Genomic DNA, 12,970 nt, shown 5'->3' on the forward strand with positions numbered 1-12,970 from the left:
CTAAGGCCCTGAGTGATTCAGCCCTCTTAGAAGCTCCATGTTTAAAATATGGGGTATCAAATATCGACACAGGAAAAGCAGCTAAACTTTGATCCGAGTTCTGACTTTGCTTTGGAGAAGGACAGCTTTTAGAGTCTGTTATGGACATCATTAAGGTGTGTGTATTTCTTAGGAGAGCATGGATTTCAAAACTAACAAAATGTACACCTGATGTGTGGCATGATGTAGCTTCTGGATTGGAATAATCTTTACTTGTAGAATCCTAGAATGGTTTAGATTGGAAGGGACCTCAAAGATCATTTACTCCAACTTCCCTGCCATGGGCAGGGATGCCTCTCAGTTAAACTTGGCTGCTCAAGGCCTCATCCAACCTGGCCTTGAATACCCCTAGGGATGAGACATCCACAACCTCCCTGAGCTGCCTGTTCCATTGTCTCACCACCCTTGTACTGAAGGACTTCTTCCTAAGATCTGGTCTCTCATCTTCAAGCTATTCCTCATTGTCTTCTTGTTGGACACCATCATGGAAAGTCTCTCTCCAGCCTTCCTGTAGGATCCTTTCAGGTACTGGAAGGCAGCTCTAAGGTCCCCTCGGTCCCCCAGGCTGTACAGCTCCCTCAGCCTACCCTCATAGCTGAGGTGTGTGTTGCAATTGTTCATTGGAATATCAAAAGCAGAGAATTAAGTCAATTTGGAAAATGCTTTGTGTATCATTATAAGTTACAATGCAGAGAGTATAGTCAAGATGAAGCTTTTAAGTATCCTTTGGAATGCTGAGCACTTGTATTTCTTAGGAAAAAGGGAGGTCTGTGTAATGCATGAAGTTCCTGGTGTGTAGATCCCACATCCTGAATCCTGGTCATTACTTGCTGAGATGCCCAGATAACCATCTCATGTTCTAACAGACATACTTGCAGAGGCTGTTTCCTTTTGGCAAAGAGGAAAATAACTGTACCTGGAGTCCTAGCCCAGATGCAGTGCTGCTCTGTGGTGTTACTTCTGACACCAAAGTACAGCAGCAGAACATAAGATAGCCATTTTTCAAGGGTAAATTGCTGAAGTGTGTTACACAGGAGGGAAGAGTAACCAATTTAACAGCACTTTCTGTCCTTAAACTGTAGCAAATCCTATCTTTTCAAGATTCACATGGTACTTTTCTCTCTTGCATCGTCCATGGTACAGTTATACAGCCAGGAGGTGCAAATGGATTAAAAAATCAACTTATGCATCATCATCCTCTGCAGCTGGGAGGCTGAACCAAAGCTTGTGTGTACTTAGTTCCTCATTGCTAGGCTGCTTTCAGACATGCTGCTTGCCTGGAAAGCTGAATTAACTCTTTGGTGTATTAGAATGTTTGAAAGCTTGAAGGAAATGTTGTATATATAACCTTTCTTTTCCTTTCTAAATATCTTTTCCTTCCTGATTCTAAAAGTGGTTTTGTCTTTGGCAGATGTATCACTGCTGTAAGTACAAGGTCAATTCTTTGTTCCCTTCTTCCTGATTGTCATTGCTGTTTACCATTTGCTGGGAGACTACCAGTTGCTATTGGAGGCTATGCTCTAATTGTGCCTTGGGAAACCACTGATAGAAACATTTCTATTGATCACATCTAACCTTTCTTTAGTCAGTTAAAAAAATGCAGAATGATTTAGTGCAACTAACAATATCTGCTGCAGCACATCAAAGGATTAAAACTTCAAAGGATACTGGAGATGAAGTTTAAGATATGTTGGCCTGTGGTTGGTCTGGTAGCTCATACAAGGAATGGCATAGAATTAACTGTAACAGGCAAGATTGGTTTCTACAGCCTAATCTTTGGTTTGAACACCTTGACATTAATGTCACTGAAAGGAGAATGAGCAATACCTCCAGTGCTAGCAGTTCAGCAGGCAGCTGGAGAATTGTCAGGTGTAGCTGTCAGCTTCTGATGAGTTACACCTCTATTGAAGAGGGCAGCTCTGGGGCAGGGAAAACAGCTGTGAATTATCAACAGAGATGATAGCTGAACTTAAATCCTTTGCATCAGTTTTCTGTCCTCTAGTTAGATCTCTTTAAATATGGACCTCATTTGCTCCAACATGCATGAGAATTTAATTTCTTTGGGGGATTTGTGCTGTTAAATTAATTCTCTTTTACAGGTGAACAGGGTTTATGTCATTTTTGATGTACCTACCACTGTGTCAATGATCAAGCTGTGGAATTATGCCAAAACACCTCAGAGAGGTGTGAAAGAGTTCGGTGTAAGTAATGTTTGCATGCATGTTGTACGTTCCTCCAAGCCAGCCTGCTTGATTTGTGCACTTATTGTCACAGCTTACTGAAGTGTGAGGCCATCTTATCTCCAAGGATGGGGTTCATCTTGTTTAACTCTGCGTTTAGGATTAAAATGACTCTTCTGTGCCAGTTGTCTGCCTTCCCTTTCTTATCCAGGCAAAGAACAGTTCCTCTGATTTCTCTCTTATATATGTGATTATGCTTTCTTGTTTCCACTGACTGTAGAGCAGCTCTGGAAGACTGTTTTAAACTAGAAACCCAAGTTTGAGACAGCTGAAGTGAAATTCATCAATTCCTAGATTTAAGAGTGACTCACTCCAGTTAATAGAATGGCAATTATGAAACATGAAATACATTTTTAATTACCTGCCTGAAAGCTGCATTTGCAAACATCAGTGAGAAGACAGAAACTTGTGAAAAGCAATGAAATGTCAAAACTCAGCAGCAAATAGAGAGAAATGGAAGTTATAAGGACAAAAGCTAAACTGAGGAGCAGGCTTGTGAAACAAATAGGGGCAAAATGATTTCCAGTGAATTCACAGAATTACAGAATGTTAGGGATTGGAAGGGGCCTTGAAAGCTCATCCAGTCCAACCCCCTGCCAGAGCAAGAGCACCTAGAGCAGATCACACAGGAACACAGCCAGGTGGGTTTGGAATATCTGCAGAGGGAGACTCCACAATGCCCCTGGGCAGCCTGTTCCAGTGTTCTGTCACCCTTACAGTGTTCCTGTTTCCATGGAACTTCCTATGCCTCAGCTTCCACCCACTGCCCCGTGTGCTTTCATTGGGCATCACCCAGCAGAGCCTGGCTCCATCCTCTTGGCATTCACCCTGCACATCTTTATAAACATGAATGAGGTCAACCCTTAGTCGTCTCCTCTCCAAGCTAAAGAGCCCCAGCTCCCTCAGTTTCTCCTCGTAAGGAAGATGTTCCACTCCCTTAATCATTTTTGTGGCTCTGCACTGGACTCTCTCAAGCAGTTCCCTGAGGCTCTTCTTGAACTGAGGAGCCCAGAACTGGGCACAATATTCCAGATGTGGCCTCACCAGGGGGAGGAGAACCTCTCTCAACCTATTAACCACAGCCCTTCTAATCCACCCCAGAATGGCATTGGCCTTCTTGGCCACAAGAGCACATTGAATTAATGTAAACCAGTGCCTGACTTCTAAATGTTTTGTTTGTGCCTTGAATACCTTCAGCTTCTGGTGGACGACTTGCTTGTCTACAACGGGATTCTGGATATGGTGAGCCACGTCGTGTCAGGCATCCTACCAACCTGCGACCCAGTGGTCCCCTATCACACCATTCTCTTTACAGATGATGAGAAGATCTGCCATCAGGAGAAGAGAACTGTTATTAGGTAGGTGAGGGGATGTTCATTGGAAAAACAGAACCCTGTTTTCAAAAGATGTTTTGATGTGCCCGGTGTCAGCAGGATGTATACTGCTGTAGAAAATTCCCATCCAAAGCATACTCAGCCTCCCTTCATGAGAAGTAACCTATAGCTTTTTAGATACTCAGACCAAATTACCAGCTGTATTAGTAAGCATGTTTTAGCACTTCTTAGGATTCCTGATTCATGTTTACATCTGTTTTCATGGAAACCTGTAGTAATAAACACAAAAGAAGTTAGACTTCCTGAGAGAAGAGTTAATAAATCCCAATGATACTACTCTGGGTGGGGGAGGAGAAATTAATGAAAAAGAACCAAACATCAAAAGTAAAGAAAAGAATGTCTGATTTGGCAGAGATTCCTAATGAAGGAACCAGAATTCTGCTTGTCTTGGTTTTAAGGAGTGAGACAGAATCTTATTTTATGCTCCTGCCCAGGAGTGAAATAAAATGCTCACACAAGATTGGAGAGGAATACAGAATGGTATTCAAAAATATATAGAGAATACAGAATAAATCAATCCAGAATTCAGAATATATAAATCCATGCTACATACCAAGAAAACTCTTCCTCCCCATCCATGCCTTAATACCCAGGCCTTAGGTGTTCTTTTCTCCCCACCATGCCTTACTTCATTAGGCCCAAACAGGCTAAAAACTGTATAGGAAAAACTTACCCAGGCTGCTCAAGGCCACAGAGAGACCCAAAATTCTCCCCCATTCCTAATAAGAACTCATGCCTTCCCAGGAGGAGAAAGAAGGATCACAGGATGTTAAGGGTTGGAAGGGACCTCTGGAGATCTTCTAGTCCAACCCCACTGCCAGAGCAGGAGCATAGAATCCAGCACAGGTCACACAGGAACACATCCAGATGGGTCTTGGAAGTCCCCAGAGAAGGAGACTCCACAACATCTCTGGGGAGCCTGTTCCAGTACTCTGTGACCCTCACAGTGAAGAAGTTCCTCCTCATGTTGAGGTAGAACCTCTTGTGCTGTAGTCTGTATCCATTGCCCCTTGTCCTATCACAGGATGCAGCTGAGCAAAGCCTGTCCCCTCCCTCTTGACCTCCAGCCCTCAGGTATTTATAGACATTTATCAAATCCCCTCTCAGTCTTCTCCTCTCCAGACTAACCAGCTCCATGTCTCAGCCTCTCCCTGTAGGGCAGTGCTCCAGTCCCTTTATCATCCTTGTAGTCCTCTGTTGGACTCTCTCCAGCAGACCCCTGTCCCTCTTGAACTGGGGAGCCCAGAACTGGGTGCAATATTCCAGGTGAGGTCTCACCAGGGCACAGTAGAGGGAGAGGAGAACCTCCCTCGATCTGCTGGCCACACTCTTCTGGATTCACCCCAGGATCCCACTCTTGGCCACAAGCGCAAAAGGGAGAAAAGATTAAAAAGCTGGCGGTACAGCCTGCTTATAAAGAGATTGCATAATTATGGGATAAAGTAAACAATTTACACTGTCTCATCCATCCCTGGATCCTGGGGGTCTTCCTGTGATTCTTAAAGGCATCCAGCCTCAAACCATAACACTACTATTTTGTGAACTTCCTGAAATAATCCATTTCTGAAATGAGAAATGAATTGCACTCAGAGGAATGCCACTTTGAAACCACCAAGTTGTCAGTCTTCACAGAAAAGAGGATGAAAAGCAGTTCGAAATGTCGTCATGTTTAGAACGCCAGCAGTGACAGGGGCTAAAAACCCAGCCCCTAACAAGGAAAATAAAGACTGAAAGAATGATTTCTTTTAAATGAGATGGAGAAGTTGAAAAATGAAAAGCTTCTGGAAATAAACACTCCCTTCTGCATTGCACAGCTAGCAAACAGAATGTCTTGCACACACAAAAAGGTGACAGTTTTCTGTTGAGAAATGGGACATTCAGAAGACTATTCAAATATTTAGGAATAAATGGAAGGAATTTAAGCTGTCCTGCTGAAGAGCAGCAGCTCACATTTGCCTATGGAGTTTATTGTCTTCTCTTTCTCTCTAAAATATTGCTGTTGGCCACTGGTGCTGGCAGGTGTTGGAATAAGCTGGTGGTGTTTGGCTGTATTGCATTAGACTTGTGTCAGATGTTTTTGTACAAGTGGCTGCGGTGTTGTGGTCAGATTTGGAGGTACACAATTTTTCAAGGGAGAAAGTTTCATTTCAGTAAATGTCCTGAGGAAATATGAGTTTTGAGATGTTTTTCAGTGAAATATAGAATGGAGGTTGAGAAATGACCCTTTCAGAGAATCACAGAATGAATGGCTGAGGTTGGAAGGGACTTGAGAGATCATCTACGCCAACCTCCCTGCTGTGGACAGGGTCACCTCTCCACTAGACTCAGCTGCCTAAGGCCTCATCCAATCTGGCCTTGAACATTCCCAGGGAGGAGGCATCCACAATTTCCCTGGGCAGCCTGTACCAGAGTCTCACCATCCTCATACTGAAGAACTTCTTTCTAAGATCCAGTCTGAACCTCTCCTCCCTCAGCTTGAAACCATTCTCCCTTGTCCTGTCTCTAGACACCCTCATGAAAAGTCCCTCTGTAGCCTTTCTTTAGGATCCCTTCAGGTATTGGAAGACAGCTCTAAGGTCACCCCAGAGTTTTAGCTTCTCCAGGCTTAACACCCCCAGCTCCTTCAGCCTGTGCTCACAGCAGAACGGCTCCAGCCCTTGGATCATCTTTGTGGCCTTCTCTGGCCTCTCTCCAACAGCTCTGTGTCCTCCTTCTGCTGGGGACAGCAGAACTGGAGGCAGGATTGGAGGCTCACCAGTGAGGTCCCACATGATTGAAACTGGCCAATGTGATCCCCATCCACAGGAAGGGTTGGATGGAGGAACCTGGAAACTCCAGGCCTGGCAGCCTGACCTCAGTGCCAGGGAAAATGATGGAGCAGATTATCCTGGCGGCAATCACTGCGCAGCTGAAGGATGGCCAAGGGCTCAGGTCCAGCCAGCATGGAGTTAGGAAGGGCAGGTCCTGCCTGACCAACCTGATCTCCTTCTATGATCAGGTGACTGCCTGGTGGATGTGGGGCAGGCTGTGGATGTGGTCTGCCTGGACTTCAACAAGGCCTTTGACACCGTCCCCCACAGCAAGCGCCTGGCCAAGCTGTCAGCCCCTGGCTTGGCCAGCAGCTCTCTGTGCTGGGTTAGGAACTGGCTGGAGGCTGAGCCCAGAGAGTGGTGGTGAATGGTGCCACAGCCAGCTGGGGGCCAGGCACCAGTGGTGTGCCCCAGGGATCAGTACTGGGCCCCATCCTCTTTAATATCTTCATTGATGATCTGGATGAGGGAATTGAGTCAGTCATCAGCAAGTTTGCAGATGATACTAAGTTAGGAGCAGATGTTGGTCAGTTAGAGGGCAGAAGGGCTCTGCAGAGGGACCTCGACCGACTGGACAGATGGGCAGAGGCCAACAGGATGGCATTCAACAAGTCCAAGTGCCAGGTGCTGCACTTTGGCCACAGCAACCCCAGGCAGAGCTACAGGCTGGGGTCAGAGTGGCTGAGAGCAGCCAGGCAGAGAGGGACCTGGGGGTGCTGGTTGACAGCCACCTAAACATGAGCCAGCAGTGTGCCCAGGTGGCCAAGAAGGCCAATGGCATCCTGGCCTGCATTAAGAATAGTGTGGCCAGCAGGAGCAGGGAGGTCATTGTGCCCTGTACTCTGCATTGGTTAGGCCACACCTTGAGTCCTGTGTCCAGTTCTGGGCCCCTCAGTTTAAGAAGGACATTGAGACAACTGAATGAGTCCAGAGAAGGGCAACAAGGCTGGGGAGAGGCCTTGAGCACAGCTCTGTGAGGAGAGGCTGAGGGAGCTGGGGTTGCTTAGCCTGGAGAAGAGGAGGCTCAGAGGTGACCTCATTGCCCTCTACAACTACCTGAAAGGTGGTTGTAGCCAGGAAGGGGTTGGTCTCTTCTCCCAGGCAACCAGCACCAGAACAAGGGGACACAGTCTCAAGCTGTGCCAGGGGAGGTTTATACTCGAGATGAGGAGAAAGTTCTTCACCGAGCAAGTCGTTCGTCATTGGGATGTGCTGCCCAGGGAGGTGGTGGAGTCACCATCCCTGGAGATGTTCAAGGGGAGATTGGATGTGGCACTTGGTGCCATGGGTGAGTCATGAGGTGTTGGGTGACAGGTTGGACTCGATGATCTTTGAGGTCTCTTCCAACCTTGGTGATTCTGTGAGGCCTCAGCAGAGCAGAGGCAAGGGGCAGAATCCCCTCTCTTGCTCTGCTGTATCTTTCTGTGGGTAAAGTTAGAGTAGCAGAAGTTGTAACTGTGGCTGTATTTCCAAGACAAATGTGCTTTGATTTAGTTTTAAGAAGGGCACACTTTGGGAGGCCATACACACACCGTTTTCCACTCAAGAACATGCTGAATCTTTTCTAGACTCATGTGCAGGAGCTTTCATGGTCTTTCTTCTTGTCTTATTTCACAATCTTTTCCATTTTTTCACCTAGTAGCCTACTGAAATCTAGGGTGCTTCAGCACTAGAAGACAAAGCCCTTGCTACTTGCTACATAGTATCTCTCCATTGAAAAAAGGTTCCTAAGCTTACATCTATTATTAGTTCTGATTTTGGCCTATTGCTTTTCGTGTGTCACTGCTTGATATTTTTGTGGACCTTGAACTTGAGCCTGGTATTATCAGCAAGAGCATAAGTTATGATTTATCTCAGTATTGGTTCCCCTGAGAGTTTGAGAGCTTGTTCTCCAGAAATAGAAGCAGGTATTGTGCAGGATTTGGAGAGGAAAGAAAAAAACCCCAAACTTCTTTTTCCTTTCTTTTTTCCCCTTCCTTTTTTCCCCAAAGGCTTGGATGTTTTCTTTTGGTCTGTGTGACAAGGAGATGTTTTTAGCCATGTTTTCTTTTAACTTTCCACCCCCACCCCCCTTTCCCTTAATTTGTTTAATTTAGAATCATAGAATTGTCAGGGTTGGAAGGGACCTCAGGGACCATCCAGTTCCAACCCCACTGCTGTGGCCAGGGACACCTCACACTGTAGCAGGATGCTCAGAGCCACATCCAGTCTGGCCTTAAAAATCTCCAGGGAAGAGGCTTCTACCACCTCCCTGGGCAACCTGTGCCAGACTCTCATCACCCTCATGGGGAAGAACTTCTTCCTGATATCCAATCTGAATCTACCCACTTCTAGTTTTGCTCCATCCCCCCCATCCTGACACCCTCCCCTGACACCCTCCAAAGTCCCTCCTCAGCTTTCTTGTAGCCCCCTTCAGGTACTGGGAGGCCACAATTAGGTCTCCTGGGAGTCTTCTCCTCTCCAGACTGAACAGCCCCAACTCTCTGTCTGTCCTCATAGCAGAGCAGCTCCAGCCCTCTAATCATCCTTGTGGCCCTGCTCTGGACACACTCCAGCACCTCCACATCCTCCCTGTACTAGGGGCTTCAGAACTGGATGCAGTACTCCAGGTGGGGTCTCGTCAGAGTGGAGTAGAGAGGGAGAATCACCTCCCTTAACCTGCTGGCTATGCTTCTGTTGATGCAGCCCAGGATGTGATTTGCTTTCTGGGCTGCATTGCTGGCTCATTGCTGGCTCCTGTTGAGCTTCTCCACCAGCACCCCCAAGTCCTTTTCTTCAGGGCTGCTCTCAAGCCAGTCCCTACTTTTGAAGTTACTCCTTTTTCTCCCCCAAAAGAAACTGTTCAAATTTTGCAGCTGCCTGCAAGCAAAGCTTGTCACAGTAAATGAAGGTATAGTTCATCAAGTTTTCAAACCTGTGTTAAGTTCTGTAGAGGGATTTTTTCTGACCTCTTTGTGCAGCTCTCATTTAAAAATCTCACTTTGGCTAATGTGGTTCAAGCTGCGTAGGCAGGAAGGAAAATTGTAGAGTGACTATGATATTTATATTTGTATGTGTGCCTGAATGAATGCAGCTAATTAAAGCTGGCAAGAAGTCCTTCAGGTGGATGCAAACAGAATGCTTTTCCTTTCTTGTTAGTGTGGGGTGCTGTGGCTGTGCTTCCCAGGGCTTTGTTTAGCCTCCTAACCTTTTCCATGGCTCTTGCAACTTATCACAAGGTTGATTGTTTTGGCTATTGTACTGCTTTTAATCTTTTCAGCAATCATGTGGGAGATCAGGATGTACGAATGATGAATGAAAATGAGATTGTCACCAACAGCAAAAAGAAGCAGGTTATGGCTGATCCAGGTTGGTTCTGTCTTCTATGTTGTCCTGCTCACTTTCCACAGGTACATGGATAATGAGCATTGCTTTAGGCCTAAGCTGGTAAAAATGGGGAGATTTGCTCCTCTTTTGTATATTTTGCTCTGCCTTTTCTACCATAGGAAGGCCAACCAGGAATCTCATACTCTGATGGTGTGCATCTAAATCTGGATGTAGATGATATAAATCAAAGGCATATAACTATAGCTTACACCAACACATATACAGAAGTCCTGAGGAAAGAAACTGAATCTAAACTAAAAACTGATGTTAATTCTGCTGGTTCTTAGATAGCTTTTGGAATGAAAGGCTCATTGCATCCCCACTGGCCTTCGAAGCAGCTTTAGAGATGATGTGCCTGTGTCTCAGAATAAGCTGCATGTTTCACCTCAAGCAAATACAAAATCACAATAGCAGGGGGAAAACCATGTTGGCTTTATTCCTCCCACTGTCTTTCTGGTTGGTCTTTTCTCTTACAAGGGGATAATTAAAAAGACAACCTCTTTTTTTTTTTTCCCCAAGGAGAAAAAGTAGATTGTATTTATAGTCTGAAGAGTCCCAGTCATTCATTGTAAATTACTCTGAATAGCTCCCTAAATACATTACAAATTCTCAGCCAAGCTGATACAGTCATGATTGGTTTTCTCTCCTGTGCATGACACTTTCTCCAATTAGTTCTTCCAGAAAGTGTTATAGAAATTATTTGATGGCTTTTAATAACAGTTCTGGAGGAGAAGGATTTGAAGTGCCACTGCCTGTGCAAATACAGCTTCAGAGTTAGTAGGATATTAGCTCTGACTGGGCCACAAGTGTTTGGAACATCTCCGTGCCTGTTATAATGACATCCCAGGTTCCAGTGCAGACATGCACCATGCCTGGTACAGAACAACCTGCATTGCCATGACCATCTCTTGTCCAAGCAGTAAGGGCTCTGAAGCCAGCAGTTGAGGGTTGCCTATTGCCATCTGCCCCCTTGTCTCCTCTTTAGCCCTTGCTAGTATCAGCCACAGTGGTTGATAACACAGATTTATAGAATGATTGGGGTTGGAGCAGACCTCAGGGGGTCCCTTCCTGAGGGAGAGTCAAACCCCCTACTGAGAACTGTGTCAGCATTGCGTGCAGACCACGCTCCACAGGAAAGTGATCCCATGGGACTGAAAGAGTCATCAGTGCTCATGTGCAGTGCAAGAAATCTTCCTGATAAGAGCAGCTTTGCTTTTATTCTGGAATGGAAAGATAAATGGCTATATTTCTTCCTCATTTTAGTGTGTGGCTTCACTGTTCCTCCAGGTTCAGTGTTAAAACAGCACTTTCTTTTCTTTTACAGCTTTACGTCCAAAAACCTGCATATCTGAAAAAGGGCTGCAGAGGAGGAAGAGATAACAAGGGTCTGTGGCTGGAAAGTCCTGAATGCATCCAGCCCTAATTAACTGCAGTCTACATCTTCAAGATATTCATTATCCAAACAGAAGATTTTCCATGTCTTCTGCTGCTGAACCAGCTCCTGTCTTAAGAGAGAAAGGCTTATTTGCTACAGTAATGCAGTTTAAAGCACACATTGAGTTAAATTGGTTTTTCTTATTTGTTATTATCTGTCTGATTTCACCCCTCCTTAACTGGAAATCCAGGGAAGAGGGAGCCTGAAGGATTGAGTGAGAACTGTGTTGCTAACTGACAGCTGTTCCTGCCAGGCACCAAGAACTCAGGTGAAGGAAGGTTAGGACAAGAGATTTTTCAGAGTATTCCTCAAGCTTTCATTTCAAACCCCAATCTGGGTGATCACAAAGCTCCTCAGCAGAAGCAAGGGTCTGCTTGCTTTGTGATACCTGGAAATAGTTCTTTGGGAAATGCACTTAGAGGAAATGTTCTTTACTTCTGCATGTTTTGATGCTGCGGCTCTCTCAGGGGCTGCCACTGTTCCTGGTACTTGGAGAGATTCCCCTGGGTGTGCAGAAGTGTGATAAATGATTTGAGGACATCAGGAAGTGGGTTTATCAAGGTTTAATCAGTAGGTTTCAGCTGTCATTTCTTCATCTTCTGCAGTGCAATAATTATTTCTTTCATCATTTCACTACCATGAAAAAAGCAAAGTAGGGTTTTGCCTGAAGTGCCCTTGCCAGATGCTCTACACGTTCTTCAGGGTCCTCCTGCTACAGAGCAATGCTTTTCTTCCCCCTCCTGTTTTGCCTGAATTCGGTTATATGAACAAGGAGGCCATACCTCTGTGCTGCACCAACCAGGTCTGCTGCCAGCAGCAGATCATCACTTCTGGGAAATGCTAAATGCATCTTAACTAGTAGAAAGTAAGGAGTGCACTACATTTTTAAAGACAAAATACACTGTGTCTGTAGCTGTTGAAACAGAAACTCTAACCAAATAGTTCTGCTGCAGGATTTGTAGCTATGCAAATGTGCTTTTCACTCCAAATCTGTCATTTGTGACAACCTCTTCATAGGAGATTCTTCTTTTCTTACATAGAACTGGACACTCTGAAATCACTTTATGCTTTTAGACTGTGCATTACTGCAGCTCCTGGTATAGGATCACTGTGCTGCTTCCCTTTCTGCACAAAGTCAGGAGGGCAAAATCTTTTATATTTGCCTATCAAAACCATCCTTCTTAACTGGTGTTGGCTAAGCTGATAAGAGACACACACTAGCAATACATTACCCACATTTCTGTGTTGTTGAAGCAACAAAATGCATTTTGTACTAAATACAAACCACTTCTGAATGTACAGCAGTGTGTGAGTGCATTCTGCTTTGTTTAAAGGCTCGTCCCAAGCTGCACTGACAGTTGGGGGTGTTTTGACCGCTCTTGTTTTCAGGGCCCTGTCTCCCCTCCTTCATTTACCAGTCTTTGTCAACCAAGGTAAGCTCCTCCTTTTTTTATCCTGCTTTCCTCTGGGGCCTCAGGGCTGTCATTTGGCAGAGGAGAGGCTATAGGAAGGCTTTCAAGGCTGAGGCACAATCACAGGTTTGTCATGTAGCTGCTCCCTGGATGAGGTGAGGCCTGTCGCATTGTTTGTTCTTCTGAGAAAATTTCATTGAATGTGAAGAGAAATTAAATTCATTGTGCTTCCTGGCAGAGAATAGCATCCTTATTGATCAGAGGAGGTATGAGG

General features: G+C 45.3%; 1 protein-coding gene across 1 annotated transcript in view; it reads left to right on the forward strand.

Annotated features, from left to right (window-relative positions):
- KATNIP (katanin interacting protein) overlaps positions 1–12,614 on the forward strand; it is an 87,290-nt gene extending 74,676 nt beyond the window's left edge. Inside the window, exons 22-25 of the mRNA XM_054180739.1 lie at positions 2,139–2,240; positions 3,477–3,637; positions 9,743–9,831; positions 11,174–12,614. Of these exons, the coding sequence (XP_054036714.1) occupies positions 2,139–2,240; positions 3,477–3,637; positions 9,743–9,831; positions 11,174–11,229 (408 nt within the window). The 3' untranslated portion in view covers positions 11,230–12,614. The remainder of the gene's footprint in view (positions 1–2,138; positions 2,241–3,476; positions 3,638–9,742; positions 9,832–11,173) is intronic.
- The last annotated feature ends 356 nt before the right edge of the window (positions 12,615–12,970 follow it).

Source organism: Dryobates pubescens, chromosome 4, assembly GCF_014839835.1.
Source record: "Dryobates pubescens isolate bDryPub1 chromosome 4, bDryPub1.pri, whole genome shotgun sequence".
Taxonomy (NCBI): domain Eukaryota; kingdom Metazoa; phylum Chordata; class Aves; order Piciformes; family Picidae; genus Dryobates; species Dryobates pubescens.